This window comes from Acipenser ruthenus, chromosome 37, assembly GCF_902713425.1.
Source record: "Acipenser ruthenus chromosome 37, fAciRut3.2 maternal haplotype, whole genome shotgun sequence".
NCBI lineage: Eukaryota > Metazoa > Chordata > Actinopteri > Acipenseriformes > Acipenseridae > Acipenser > Acipenser ruthenus.
In genome coordinates, this window is record NC_081225.1 from 1932619 (window position 1) to 1948451 (window position 15833).

Genomic DNA, 15833 nt, shown 5'->3' on the forward strand with positions numbered 1-15833 from the left:
TTATGTACAAAAATCTTCACTAATATACAATTGAGCAAGAACTGTACAGTATTAAAAGTGAAAATAAATCAAGGTAAATAAAGTCCATTCATTTAGTTCAGTAAATTCTGAATGTATTTAATTTACTTTTACCAAATATATAGGCTATCCTTCAGCATTGCTAATCCTTAGAAATTAATGTATTTCTGTCCAGTGGGGAAGACAAACAGCATTACTCTCCTCAACCAGTGTGGAGAGGAAACCGTGCTTCCTTGCGCCAACAGGGACACAATGAGCGTTAAACTATTACACCAACACGAAACCAAAAATTCAGAGCTCAAGACCAGAATCTCAGAATGAGATAGATAGTCAATGGCAGTTTGTTTCTATATATACATAAAAAAAATAAATAAATAAATATTGGTGCAATAAAACTTCCGTTCCTCTCGATCTAGATTTGACTGCTTGAGGCAGGGTTGAACAGTATTGGGGCTACCAGACATCCACAGAAAATTCCCAGGCAGAAACCATAAAATCATTTACAGAGAGGATGGTATAAAATGGGAAAACCTAGCCAAGCTTACTTTGAAATAACTGGGATCCAGCAAGACCCGACATCAGCTCCTAGGAACAGGATGAGCAGATTGACCTCTTTTGCAAGTTCGGTTTCTGTAGATCTCATACCTTGCATGCAGAATTGGAGATTTAAAGATGAGCGCCATTCCCTTAAATTAGACCCATTAAGTTTACTGAACCTGATCATTCAGATCCTGACTGGATACCCATTTACACAACACCCGGCTGCAATGCGTCAATTTGAATAGAGACCACACACTAGTAACCTTTACCCCTTTAAGGGGAAGGGACAGGTGTCCCCCAATAATGATGCTAACTTTTTGAAAGGAGGTGCACATAGCAGCTTGGGTTTAAAAGTGTACAGACAGGTTGAGTCGAGTTGTCAGTTCCCTCCTTGTGATCCGAGTTCCTCTCAATGTATTAAGAAACCGTTTTAACAAAGTGCTCGATTCCTTGTGTACCTTCAGGGTCCAAGTGTGTGAAAAGCAAGCAATGGGAGGACACAAGACTCAAATATGAAGATCTTTATTAGATTAGAGCAAGTTTAACATCTTCTGGATCTGACAGCAAGAGCAACAAGAAAGGCGAGCAGAACTCCAAGGAGAGCGGCCACCACGCCCAGCACCGGCACGAAGAGGGGCAGGGGGGAGGAGTCTGAAACAGAACAAGACAGAGGAGTGAGCACTAGGACCCAAGGGGAGCCACAAGACACACCCACAGTCAGCATTGCCTAGCAACTCAGATGACCTACACAAATTACCATGGAGTTCCTTAAAAGTACATTTGAACACCATCTGTACTGATGAATTGTAAAAATCATGTCTTCAGAACCAGAAATAGTTTTGGCTCAAACCGTTGTGCCCCTAATTTAAGGCAGTCAAAAGTTTGTTGTGCCCGTAAATCAGACCAGTAAAGTGTCATGCCCGCTATAAAACAAATACTGATGAGGAATCACAGGAATGGAAAGGACTCCCAATCCAGAACACTTTGATCCATTCCTGGTTTCACTAGTAGTTTAGTAAGACACACCTGAGCTTGTTACCTATACACCATCTGATCAAGCTTCTAATAAAACTGCTTCAAAATAATCCTGGTGCTCCTTTACCACCGTCTAGTAGGATAGGACTGCAAATACTAGAAGCCATGGACAATTATTTAGCAGGACACTTATCCAAAGCAACCTGGAGCCTAGGGGGTGAACTGTGCATCAACTGCTGCAGCCCCCGATAATGGGACCTCCGTTTCACGTCTCATCCTAAAGGATGGAGCATGAGCAGGTAAAAATGACTTGCTCAGGGTCAGAGTCCATGGCAGTGCCGGGATTTGAACCTCCTGGTGTGAAGTCCCTTTAGAACACAAAGCCTCCCATATTGAAGTGTTTTAGTTATTCACTCCTATTGGGTACTCCACAGCATCAAATCCAGATTGAAAATTCAATGACTAGGATATCCAACAGAAGTCTCACCTGCCGTTTTAAGGTCCACAACTCCTCCTTCTGGTAACAATTGGACTGGCCCGGCAGAAGCATAGCCTCGGATCTGGCTGTACCGATCAACACTACGGGCTGAGAGAAAAACCACACACAAAAGCTTGAGACCAGTAATCCAGGGTACAGACATGAGAATGTCAGCTCCGAGGTTTGATTTTAGAAATCAGATGTTCTTTGGAGTCACTATACTGTAACCAATGTTCATGTTTGGATTAGTTTACTTCAATTTTAAAATTTCAGCCTATCCACTCAATTGCAGCTCTACGTACAAGCACGCCAAGCAGAAAGGATTTAAATAACTCTCAGAATATATATAAAATAAATAATAAAAAAAAAACCTCCAGCTTGTATTCAGGACTGCCAGTGCTTACCAGATCTCTTTTCTCCAGGTACACAAGTCTTATTGCAGGTATCCTCCAGGTTAGGATCACAAACTACAGCCATGCAATGGAAATACACCTGGGGAGGAGGAGGAGAGGAGGGAGAGGCAGCTCTTGGAGCAGAGGAACAGGAACACACTGCCACACGGTCTGAAGTTCATAGTGAATTAATACCTTTCCTATTGCTTACTGAAGTTTAATAAAAGCATTCATATTAACTGACCAATTGCATGGAGTGAATTGTTCTGGGTGATCACAGAATCAGGGGAGACCCTTCATGCAGGGTCACTGACCTGTCTCCAGAAGGCAGGGTCCTTGCTAGACTGCTGTGCCTGGACCTCAAGCCTCTGGAGGTGGGGGGAGGTCCTGGCTGACACTGGGTGGAACAGAGTCCTGTAGGAATCTCCAGTGACCAGGCAGCTGCAGAGAGGAACACAGTCACTGCAAGCCTGCATTGGAAGCACAGCTGAATGGACTGCACTAGCAGAGGGGGCAAGAGGCAGCAAACAGTTTAAAAGCACAAGAGCAGAGTTAGGAGGGGAGCAAGTGAAGACACATGTAGACTATAGACCAGTGCATACTAAAACCCAATAGGTGCCATTCGTCTTTACAGACAGTTCATGCAAATGTGTGCAAGTCAGTTGCACTGTACAAATGCAAGTGAAGCAATTTCACTTTGAGGAGGAGGCTCCACTCATTCCCACAGGAATCCCAATGCAGACAGCTGTGGGATTACAGTCCTGGGCAAGACTGAACCTCAGGAGGAAACTTACAATATATCTGCAAGGATGCAAATAAGACTTATTGCTTAGCAGTGCCACCCATTCCAGGTGAAGAAGAGCTCCATTAGTCACAGTATGTATAGGCAACAAGCTCAGGTACATCTTAAACTCATAACACAGCTGAACTGGTTATTTTACACTGTGGCTAAAATCAAGCCTGTAACACCTAGAATGGGTTAAACTGCAATGCAATTGGAGTCTGATTCCCATGCCTGCATCTCCCAGTAGAGAGTGTCTCAACGCAGTGTGGAAGAGCATTGCCATCAATTGGCAGAGAAGGGCAAGTGGGAGAAAGGCAGCTTTCCTTGCTGTGACGTTAAGGTTTCATTCAATATCCATCATGTTAAAGGAATGGCATGAGCCCAGAGTATCTGCACAGCCCACCCCCTCACCCGTCAGTGACCAGGTCCCATTGAGGGCTGGCGTCCAGTTCAGGGGTCAGTGTGGCCCAGCAGTCCTGCAGGAGGAGGCGGTCAGCCAGGCTGTGGGGGTTCAGGAGCTCAACCTGCAGGAACAGGGGCTCCAGCAGAGACTGGGACACAGGGAACGCAGAGTAGAACTGGGAGTAGCTCACATCTGCAGGGAGAGAAAAAAAAAAAAAAAGTCATCTTCTGCCATGCTTGTAAAGCTCTGGAGTCATTACAGGTAGAGCTACCATTGCTGGCTGTTAACTATTGTACAGAAACTTCAGTGAGCCTTTACGTTCACAGAATTAGCTACAAACTACTGCATCCTGTTTTGAGAACAGTCAAGTTACACGTGTTCCCTTAAATCTGACATTTCACGCTGGCTAGAAACTCAACGTTGAAGTTTAAAACAGATTTAGGGCTTCAGTCTCTAAATTGACACGCCATAAAAGCATCCAAAGGACTATTTTTGCAGTATTGTTACATTTACTCCTGCAGTTAAACTGGAGTCAGAATTAAAGAAATACAGTGGCCTGTCCTCAAACAGCACATAATGGGTTAGCCAATCAAACAGGTGTGATCAATCAATCATCTTTTAAAGCCCCTAGTTTGGATTGTGTTACTCGGGTAGTGTGGACAGGGGAGCGCGTATGAAGAGTTTAATTCAGGCTGTCCTACCTCTAGCAAGACGGGCTTTCAGATTCAAGACATCTCTGCTTCTCTTGTCACCTAGAACAGGAACAAATAAAGCAACATCCATTCAATGCCACAGCTGCAAGCAAGTCCATACGGTATTTGACCAGAACTGTACAGGATTAGTACACTGGCAATTCAATATTTCATAATTATATGACCCCCCCCCCCCCTCCAGATACAAGCAAATGCCACAGGATGCATGGACATGCCATTAAACCAGCTTTTAACAAGTGCCATTGTAAATGGAAACAAGGACAGCTTATTCTGGTTTTGAAGTGTTGATGCATGGATTTATTTAATAAATCTTAAAAGGCAGAGCACACCCGACAAAGGTAGATTAAGCCACGCCCCCCACCTACCACTGTAGTAGGCAGACTTGAGCTGCAGGGTCCCCTTTCCTTTAGCAGTGAAGGATCCAGGGGCTGGAACCAGCTTCCTCTCAGCAAAGATCTTCCTGGAGTCACTCACTGGGTATCGGCAACGGATAGTCAGCCTACAAAGAGGGTGTTGACAGCGCTGGGACAAAGTTTACAGACAGAGGAGGCTGGCCTATCCAAGCTCATCCGGTTTCTAGAAGCCAACTGATCTCAGAACTTCAAGCTGGGTCTTACAAGGAGCCAGCCGACTCTGCCTCAACATAAGGTAACCAGGCAGCCCATTCCATCCCCTCACTGCTGTGTGTCTCCTTCCCTCTTAGTTCATCTCCACTTCATTTACACTGTCCTCAAAAGCAGTAACTCACTGCCTCCTAAATTTTAAAACTTCAAGCATCCATTCACACACAATAAGTAATCTACAGCCAAAGCTTTGCAGAACCTAGAATTTCAGGTTTGAAAATTAAATTGATCATGGAAAGTGAAACTACACCACACTGCAAGTCTACTGGAAGCCACAGTAGTAAAGTATTCCCCGTTCGATTTCAGAAGGTCACATTTTTCAATTGGTCAGTTTGCAGCAATTTAGTTGAACAAATCTACAGTACCATGTAGAGTCTGCCATGCCCATAACATGACAATCCTCCCTTAACTTCCTGCATTTTGACCCTTTAATTTGAGGTTTGTTGCACATTATTCTTCATTGCATTGGACAGTCATAACCTACATTAGTTTAGCTGGACATGAAGCTAAACCACTACAAGTTACTTGTTAAGTATATGGATAGCAGTATTCAATATGTTATCATAACAAGCAGGTTTCATTTGACTATGAAGCTAGAGGAGTTCATTTTATAGGGAGACGCTACTTTCCCATAGCTGTAGTGTTGCACATCTTGAACACTACTGGGCTCCTTGCATAACCCTGATCCCTCCTCCACTCACCTGTACTCAGAATCCCTGGTGATGACGGGAGCATTGGCTGGGAACAGCTCCCGACTATAGATGACTTCATTCTCGTAGACCAGGTAGTTATTATCAATCTGAAAACATAGCAGCCAGGTAAATCAAGCCAACTAGCAAGTATGTAAACATGAACCAATAGAACAGACAAGCATAGTCTTCAAAGACTAAAGCAATTGCAAACATGCACGGTGAACCGAGATCTACTATTTTATCCAGCTTCCTCCAACATCTTACACAGCTCATTAATGGGACTCCCCCACTCAAATTTCCATAGAAATAGACCCATCTAGACCAGGGCTGCTCAACCCCTGGGAATTGGGATCCCAGGGTCATTTGGTTTTAGTTCCAATGAACGTCTAAATAAAACTAAACCAATAACTAATTGGGCCTTTGATTTTAGCTCTTAACTAGCAATAAAACTATAACAAATATTTATAACTTTAAATCTGCAATTTAAGCTGAAAAATTAGTTGAATTGAACACCTTTGGAATGAAAACTAGGAAATACTGGGGTCCAAGAGAACCAGGGTTTGACAAATCCTGTTCTAGACCCCGACATGAAGATTCAACTTCTAGAACCAATAGAAAACCACCACATGTTTCAGCACTGCAATAGGAGGCAAGGGCCGTCCGATACGTCCCAAGATTAAGGAATAGCATTCAGAGATCAGCCCATCACCTTGCTCCTGGTCCCACAGGTGTTGACCCGGAAAGTGAACAGGGCCCGGTCTGAGGTAGCCTCCGTGGGCCTGCAGTTCTGATCCAGCAGGGTGGTCCTGGCAAGATTCACAGGCGGTACAGGAGCCATGGGGACCACCAGCACTGACATCACTCCATTAGGCATGCACACTGGAGCAGAGAACAAAGCATGCAGACTTAACCCATTAACAATGGAATCTTACAAATTCAGAACACGGGCTGCATGTCTGCAACTGGATATTTTAGATTTATTCAATTCTTAGTTTTGGCTACAAGCTGCTGCTTTCTGTTTTAAGGGCAGACAGGTTAAATGTGCCCATAATCAGAGCAGTCAAGTTTCATGCCAGCTATGAAGCACAAAAAAAACAAAAAAAACAAAAAAAACACTGAGCTTCACAGTGGGTAGGAAAGAACAAAAATGGATCATTTAGGCTTAAGTTTCTAATTTTATACTGATGTGTCATAAAAGAATCCAAAAGGGCTAGATTTGTAGAATTAGTTACAATTAGACACGACTAGCGGTTACAGTAACAATGAGAATTAACAGGTAGCTGTTCAAATAGATAGGGCAGTAGCCCATCCTCAAATGAAGACAATGGCAGTTCAAGTTCAACCCTCACACTGGTATACCGAAATCAGGGTAGAATCTACCAGTTCAGGGGTGTCTAGTCAGTCCTGGAGGGCCAAGCCAAAAGGCAAAATGAGTCAACTACTTGAAGGTCTGGATTGAGGTTACATTAATATTTTTAGAACAAGGTTGGAACAAAGACCAGGAGTGTAAGGGCCAACCTTGGCCACACCCGATCCAATTTATTTAGCAGATGCTTTTATCCAAAGAGACTTCAGACCAAGATGTGAACTATGCAACTCCAGGGACCTCGGTTTTCCATCTCATCTGAAGGACTAAACACAAGCTTAAATGACTGTCAGGGTCACAGCAGGTCAGCGGCTGAACCAGGAACCCCCCGCCCCCCCTTGAAGAGCAAAGCCACCCTTACCCAGCATCTCGTTGGTTGGGAATGGGCAGCGCTGTTCAAACCTGTCCTCCTCCTTCAGGCTCTTCATATCTCGGAGAATCAACACCACTTTACCAATAAGCCCCCTCAGAGTGATATCCTTAGAGAGAAGCATGGAGGAGTCACTTGGACTGTACTTTTAGATCTCCCTCCTCCTACTGTGCACTGGATCTGCCCGACCCAAGCACCACATTCCTGGATCCTCCTCTAATGTACTATTGTCCTTTGAGATATAACTTGCGCTTAATATTTAGATAGTCTTGCATTGGAACCCTGCAAGTCACCTTGGATACAGGAGAACAGTAAAACGCTGGCTCTGGCTGACAGCTACTAAACGCTGGATTCTGATCCCAGGAACAAATAGGAATATACGTAGTTGTTGGAGATAGGATGGCTCTAATTTACCTCATAGATGTAGCCAATACTAAAGAGTGGCAACTCTACTCTGATCTTGGGCTGGCTGGTCATGGTGTAGCCTCGGCGAGCCACCAGTTCTGGGGTTAGAGGCTCTTCCCCAATGCAAAGCTCCCACTGGTAGTCCATGTTGCCTGGGGTCACTTCAAACACAATGCTGGTGTTTGTACAAAAGCTTTTGACATCAGGATGGACTGGGGAAGGAAGGGAGAGGGAGTCAAGGGCTGGAACCAGTCTACCCCAAGACTGAAAGAAACTGCTTGCAGAGGGCAGGCAATGGAACAGCTCAGGAGAATGCAGTTCTGAACAGGGGTTGTTGGCAGTGAAGACACATCTGTAGCTTCAACTAGCCAAACCTCTAACCAGATCCAGAAAACTGCCAAACAAGAACAGTGCATCCAAGTCAAGCCCAACCACTATTCTAGTTCAGTTCTACCAACTGGAATTCCCACAGACAGCCACGTTACTTACCAACATCCTGAACGTCACACACGATTGTGGCTGGGTGGAAATAGGGCTCGTTTACAGGGATGATGTTCAAAGTGTAGTTGATGTTCAACAGGTATTGTCTGTAATTATCACCAATATACTGTAAGAGAAGAGGAGGTATTAAACAGGGATGGGCCAACTGCTGTGCAACTAATTAAACCTGACCTTTCCCAAATTATATTACCCCCTCACGCGAGCAACGCCCCACAACAGCCTTGGAGATGTAAAGGTCAGGGGTTGTTGTGCTAACCAACAGTTTACACCCAGGAGCTCCACCATGGACATCAAGCTATGGGGCCACACTGGAGAATGGACTGTAGGAGTCTGCTTGATGTTACTGGGTCCCTGGCCGGTAAGGGGTGGGGTCAGACTGCCCAGCCACTGGGGGAAATAAGGGCCAATGCTCCTGTAATCAAGGAGTAGCAACTTAGCACAGCCAGGAACCTGCACTCCTGACTCATCCCTCACCAAGGTGAATTACTAGAGAAAATCCTACAGAAGACCAGCCTAGGGACTAGACCGCTACAGCCTGCAGATGCATGGCAAAAATTAAAGCCTATGCTTAGAACCAGGCAGGCTTTCACCCTCACCTGCTCCGGGATGAGGGGGTGAGCGAAAAGGACCTTCAGGACAAAATCCTTGGTGCCGTTAGGGTGCTTGACCTCAATGATCTGCACGCCTCTGTTCTCAGCCTCAGGAAGGGTCAGGGGAACCCCGTTGATGGTCAGATTTTTCAACTCCACATCCGGCTTGAAGTTACCAAGGGTCACCGTGAAACCCTTCTCACTCGGGATGGTGTCTGAGAAAGACATGGAGAGGTTGAACAAGAATATACCTGAACAAGGAGAGTTCTGAACCCCAGGACTGGGTGCAGCAGCAGGGCTAGTGTCAGTTTCTAACCCTGCTCACACCACTCTGTACTCTCAAAGGGTTACTCCGACAGTGCAAGGCTGTGGTGGGCAGGTACTTACTGTTCACCACATAGGGGGTCTCAGGGAGGTAGGGGGAGCGGACTGGCTTGAAGGAGCGGTGCTGGGTCATCTCCCACAGGTCATCGGCCCATTGGTGCTCCAGAAAGAGGTCAATGGCGTACATCTGGTTGTACTTGTTGTCAATCACATGACTCTGCAAATTTCCAGACATGCAAACACATTAGGGTGACAGACTGCCTCTACTTGGAGACTAGGGGGTGAACTATGCAGCAACTGCTGCAGAGTCACTCCTAATAGTACCTTGTTTGTTCTATGTCTCAAAAGGACAGAGCACATGGAGGTTAAGCGACTTGTTCTGGGTCACAGCGAGTCAGTGGCGGAGCCAGGAACACCCCCTTGTCTTTAACCACCAAGCCTACACAGATAGGCATGGAAACCCAACTGGAGGGTCCAGACCCTGGCTATGTTACCTTGCGATATCCTCCCACAGCGCCAAAGGGAATGCTGATTTTCACCGCAGTGCTGTTGACTAGCAGCTGGTATCCCCGGCTAGTAGCAGTGATCTCATCCAGGGGCCTCCCCTCCACTCCCATCTTGATCTGCTTATCCACGAACTTGGTGGGATGCAGGACCAGCGGGGAGAGGAGCCTCGGGGTGACCCAGCTCAGGTAGGTGCCATCGAAGACAGAGGGGTCTAGAGACAAATGGGAGAGGGGGGGTGGGATTAGTTTAAAGACAATTGTTTAGAGGTCTCAAATGCACTGAAGATTCAGCATATAAATACTAGCACCTCAGCTAGTAAGATATTGAACCAAATTGATTAATTTATGGAATGTCACACTACATTTGTACAATGCATGGGACTGATCCATTTAAAGTTCCAAGCTCAGAAAGCTTGCAGACTCCCTTAGCTGTCCTCTAGCACTGCGGTGCGGCTCAGCTCAGGGAATGCTTGCAGACACACTGCTGGCTCTCCTCTAGGATTGCTGTGCTCAGCTACTCACTCTTAGCGCAGGCAGCTGAAGTGTCTACCAATAGCAGCATCCACCTCTGCTTGTAGAACACAGTGGCTCTGATGGCTTCCACCGGGATCCCTGCCACCTGAGAATAGAGGAGAGCATTGGAGCAGAGACCAGGACGAGCCTCGCATCTCACTGGCTCCTCAAGACCCACCCGTTTACACTGCACCTGCAGATTTACCTCTACCATGCATGGACTTCACCTCAGCATCATGTTACTGGATCTTCAGCAAATGCATTACCAGGTCACTGTAGATACAAGTTATCTTAAATCATTGCATCCTAGTTGATACTGTATCAGTAGTATATACACTTACTGTATTCAAATATTAATCATGCATTACAACACTATACTGCCTCAAGACCCGTTAAACCTTGGATAAAAGAAACTGCCAAATAGTAATCTTAGATTCCTACTCAAAAAAACCCTATTTGTTTGATTACATGTTGTTCAATTCTGAAAAACTATTAAAATTGGGCTAGATTTCATTTGGCCTTTCACTAGCAAGCAGATTGGAGCTCTTTTGGCTTTATGTATATTTCTGTAGTGTCCTGGGATGCTTCCACACAGACGCTATATAAAAATGAAACCAGTTTGGTATTAATGGTATTTTAAAAGTTCTCACCATGACCACCTCTGACTTTGCCATGCCGTAGGGCGATCTGAAGACGACGCGGCTGGTTGTGGAGTTGATGAAGTACCTCTCGGTACGGGCGTCTGTGGCGTTCATGGTTTTAGGGGGCATCCCGGTCTGGTGGAACACGACCTGCCACTCGGACATCACTGCTTCCTGGGCCTGCAGTGCAACACAAAGAAAGCCAGCTGAGAACCAGAGCCATTCAGATACAATGGAAAAAGAGATGCACTTACAGAGCCTGTCCACAAGAGGCAGTGCAAGCTCTACAGAAACAAACATCTACACCAGGAAGTGTCCTGTCCGAGGGCCACATGGTCTTCATTCAGACTTAAGCTCTCAATTAACTTGATCTAATTGTGTTCAATTGGATAGGTTTAAAAAGTCTTACAGATGGCGATTTCAAAAGTGCACTTGATTCAAGGTACACTACCTATAAAAACACTGAGGCTGGGAAAGTAATGTTAGTGTCCAATTAAATAATCAGACCAATTACGAGAGCTTTGGGTGGGACGAAAGCCAGAAGACACTGCTGCCCTCCAGGAGCAGAGCTGGACACCCCTGCTCTACACCTCTTTCCCAGTTGAAAGGTCACTCACTATAGAGAGTGCTGCTTCCCAGTCTTCCTTTGCCAGTCCTTCCTGAGCGATAACTGGAACATTCTTCCTGACAGACACCTGGGGCAGGAGGGTTAAGGTTAGAACAGCAGGGGTGGGAACAAGACTCGCATTGCATAGCAGTGCGAACCATTCCTGGTTTTGCCAAGAGCTTGTTACCTGTATACCGTGGCTAGTCAAGTTCGTATTAAAACCTGGAATGGGTGAATCTGCTATGCAACAGGAGTCTCATTTCCACCCCTAAAAATCACCAGGGTGGGATTAATCCATCAGATGATCAACTGCTCAATAGAAAGCACCCAGATGAAACCCCCTAGTTTTAGGGGCAGTTGGTTACCACCCCACCTCCATGTAGTTCTCCTCACAGACGACCTCACGAGGATTCCAGGGACTCTCAGTGCTGCAGGACAGGGAGAAGGGGTAGACAGTCTCTCTACCCAGAGAGTCCATTCTCACAAAGCGGTACTGGAGAACATACGAGACATCATTCTAGAGAGAACGGAGAAGAGCGATTCAATACTGGAGAATCCTTCACAAGCGGCACACATGGACAGAAGAACTAGCAAACAGGGCGGTTCATCACCAGGGTGGGGGACAACCCCATTGCCTTTTAAAAACACAAGCCCCTCCAAAAAATGATTTGGAGACCATTGTTGCGATTGCTCAACTGCTTTTCATTGGAAGCCAATTTAATTGACCAAAAGACAGCAATTGAATGTCTGGCCAATGTGAACGGATTTTAACAAGACTGCCAATTGCAATGGGTCTAGATTTGTTGGAATTTGTCAACAGCAGGATTTAAATAAAGAAATGGGCATGGTAGTGTTACTGCAGTGCTGTATTCACCATGCTCTGCACGTGACAGGCCAAGAACGATGCTCTGAAGATCAGGTCCCCGGGGAGGTTGAAGGAATAGGTGAACCCGCACGTCGCTGCGTAGCTGTCATTCAGCGGGTGAATACCGTTTCCATCTGGAGGGAGAGACACGAGAAACATTGCAACACACGTCACCAAGCAACTCCCATAGGGATCAACATAGCTGACTGTACACAGGCGGACAGAACCCAACCCATTCAGTACCAACTTCAAGAAACACATTTATGTAATTTGTTACATTCTGAAAATCAATATGTATTTCCTTCGTTTTGGCTACAAACTGCTGTGTCCTATTTTGAAGAAAGTCAGGTTCAATGTGTTCCAGTAAATCAGAGCAGTGAGATTTCACACCAGCTATGAAGCTTAATAAAAGAATTGAGAATGATCACTGTGGGTGGGGGGGACAGCATGAAATGTAACTTCAGTTTATTATATTGAGGTGTGAAAAGCACCCAAGGTGGGGGGGGGGGGGGGGGGGGAGAAGAGTCAGGGTTATTATTCAAACAAAAAGGTTGGATAGGAAAAAAAAAGTTCATCCACTGAAGGAAAATAGTTATGCAAGAAAACATTTAATTGGCTGAATCTTGGATTTTTCTACAGTATTCCATTTAAATAGTATTTTATTAAGAGGCCTTCTTGTATTCTATGAGCTTCTGTGCAATGGGCTACATGAAGCAAACAAGACAGGAAGGCAAAGTGTTTAAAATAAACTTGGTTTAATTAAAAGTAGAAAAAGTGTGACTTGGTATGTAAAACACAAACTGAAAATGCATTTCTAAACAGACAAGAGATTCATTGATCAGATTGCAGCTATCTGATATCTGTATTGCTGTTGAATCACATTTAATTTGAATTGGGATTTCCAAGTCCTGACAATAATCTATTTTATATAGCGTCTTTCATAAATAAAGCGCTTAACAAAAGTGAAAAAAAACACTATTAACAATTAATTTAAATACAATGACAATAAGTCATAAGAATGCCAATTTAAATAAGTGAGTTTTGAGGTGAGATTTAAAAAAAAAAAAAAAAAAGAACAGAGACTCAATCTTGGATCTCAGAAGGAAGTGTGTTCCACCGCCTAGGAGGAAACAGCCCCATCACCCACTGTACACAATTTAGTCAGGAGGACAACCATGAGGCTGGCATCAGAGGACCGCACGACTAGGAGTGTAGGTGGTAACTAACTCTGACATGTAAGAGGGAGAGAGACCCCTACTGTCTTTAAAAAGTCAACAGCAGTACTTTGTGGTCAGTGCGGTATTTGACCGGTAACCAGTGTAATGATTTCAGTATGGGGGTTATGCGACCACCACAGCGAGACCTCGTCAGCACCCTAGCTGCAGAATTCTGAACATACTGGAGCTTCTGAAGGGTATTCTTTGACACCCCAGTAAGTAAGGCATTACAATAGTCAAGCCTAGAGGATACAAACACATGTTCAAGCTTTTCTGCAGCAGACAGCGACAAGACAGGGCGCAGCCGAGCAATGTTCTTTAGATGGAAAAAGGACAACTTGGTGATATTCCGAACATGCCTCAAATCAAACCCCTGACCCCTATGCGCGTGAAGGGATTTGCACCTCGGGGAAATCACCACTCCAGCGACGGCCGTGACAACGGCTTAGACGGACACATGAGGTTTATCCAGACAAAATGCTTGCCTTTTTATAATGGGGTTTGTTAATAAAAGACCAAGAGTTTATCGGACTCAAAATGCCAAAACGCAGTGGAATGCCCCCACGACCAGCAATCCTACACGCAGACTGAACAACTTACAAGCGCCTCAACTTACCAATGACGTCGAAGCGGAAGCTGCCGCCGGCAAACCTGCCATTGGTCGACATCCAGAAGTACCGATCCCGACACTCCGTCACGAAGTTTCCTGAATTTAGATAATCAGAGTCGCACCTTTATCTAAACACCATTAAATAAAACCACATAATCCAAGAGAACAGTACTGTAACTGACAAAGTGAAAACTAGCTTTCTTTATTAACTACAACGTCTCAGAAGCCGAAACATTGTAGCCAACTGATTAGCAGCAGCCCTGGACTCATTATCTAATGTAACATTGTCAGGCAGCCCAATGTTAGTGTTGATTGAAGTTTGTGAAGCCAGGACACACGGATCACATGAAGCAAAGTGATGATATTATATCGGGGAGGCTACAGGGTGTTCTTCGGGCAATGTTTATCTACCTGACACGTCCTGAGCGACCACGCCAGCAGGCAAAAACACGCACAGCCAGGCAACTCTGCAAATACAAAATAATAACGCCATGAACATGGATATGAATTCTTACACATCAGGTACGGTAGTGTGCTGCAGCCACACCGCTGAAGTGGAGAGCTAGTTCAAATCGACTGCAAATAATAGAATACATAAATAAAAACTCAGCTCACCCTAAAAGCAGCCAAAACCCCATCTCGATACGATTGCACCGCCGATCAACAAGGACTCCCTGGCGCTCACAACAGAGACACGCCGCTATCCTCGCTTGCTGGGTCGCGGCGCGCCCCGGGGTTTATAAAGCCTCAGAATCGCCTCGCTTCGGCGCACACGCGCCCTGCCGAGCGCACCCGAGTGTGATGACGTCAATGAGTCACCACGTGGTGTCTGAACGCGTGCTGATCGCGTGTCATTAAATGTATAGAGGACCGGGGAAGCTAGCTAATGCTATTATTATTATTATTATTATTATTATTATTATTATTATTATTATTATTATTTCATGGCTGTTTAATTCAATGAATCACGCCATTCCGGCTCATGTTCCCTCTTGAGCTGGAAGCGCGCAGTGGCTCTGATTGCTTGATTCATCGCATCTGCCGCTGCTGTCTCCATTGGGCGCCGATCCCAGCTCGATATATTCGGGGGGTTCGTGTTGAAAGATGTCTGTGGTGTGGAGATGTCGTGGTTATGGGGCAGCGTGGAGGACAGGGACACTGGCCCGCACTCTCTTTTTATGGTCTTTATAAAAATACTTTCTTTCGGTTTCAGTTGGTAATCGCATAATGTAACGAGTGGTATTTGTCTTGTCAATTAAATGAGGAGCATCTGGAAGATTCAAACTGAAATGAAAACGTGTTTTTTTGTGGAAGTCAGCTGTAGTGTATGGAACGCTGGTAACATTCAAATGTTAGCCTCATTTTTAATGTTAGTGCACATATAACACATGCCAATAATGGTTATTTTATTTATGCCCACTTAGCAGAAATGAAATAACTAAATCTAAATTGAATAAACATAAAACTTTTGAAGAAAGGACCTGTGTTTTCAGACATCTTCAGTGTCTTCCTGGTTGTTAGGGTGTCCAGCATCTCTCAGATGAGTTTTAAGGAGGCGTGTGTGGTGTTTATTATTATTATTATTATTATTAAAGCTATACCACTCAATATACGTTTTCTTTTTTGCTTGCATGGATACAAAACCTAAATAAATACACTACCGGTCAAAAGTTTTAGAACACCCCCATTTTTCCAGTTTT

At 44.9% G+C, this 15833-nt stretch overlaps 1 protein-coding gene across 1 annotated transcript; it reads right to left on the reverse strand.

Moving 5' to 3' along the window:
* Positions 1–1064: 1064 nt before the first annotated feature.
* Positions 1065–14917, reverse strand: LOC131706828 (uncharacterized). The gene is made up of 23 exons (XM_059008666.1): positions 14749–14917; positions 14545–14600; positions 14140–14229; positions 12316–12440; positions 11815–11958; positions 11452–11529; positions 10844–11014; positions 10203–10299; positions 9669–9892; positions 9238–9391; positions 8857–9065; positions 8249–8366; positions 7769–7971; positions 7346–7463; positions 6328–6497; positions 5628–5725; positions 4669–4802; positions 4292–4342; positions 3599–3782; positions 2718–2844; positions 2416–2503; positions 2021–2119; positions 1065–1209 (listed from the first exon to the last, which is right to left on the reverse strand). Exons 1-23 carry the CDS (start codon positions 14769–14771, stop codon positions 1100–1102), a joined length of 2871 nt encoding a protein of 956 aa, XP_058864649.1. The 5' UTR covers positions 14772–14917; the 3' UTR covers positions 1065–1099.
* Positions 14918–15833: the final 916 nt, after the last annotated feature.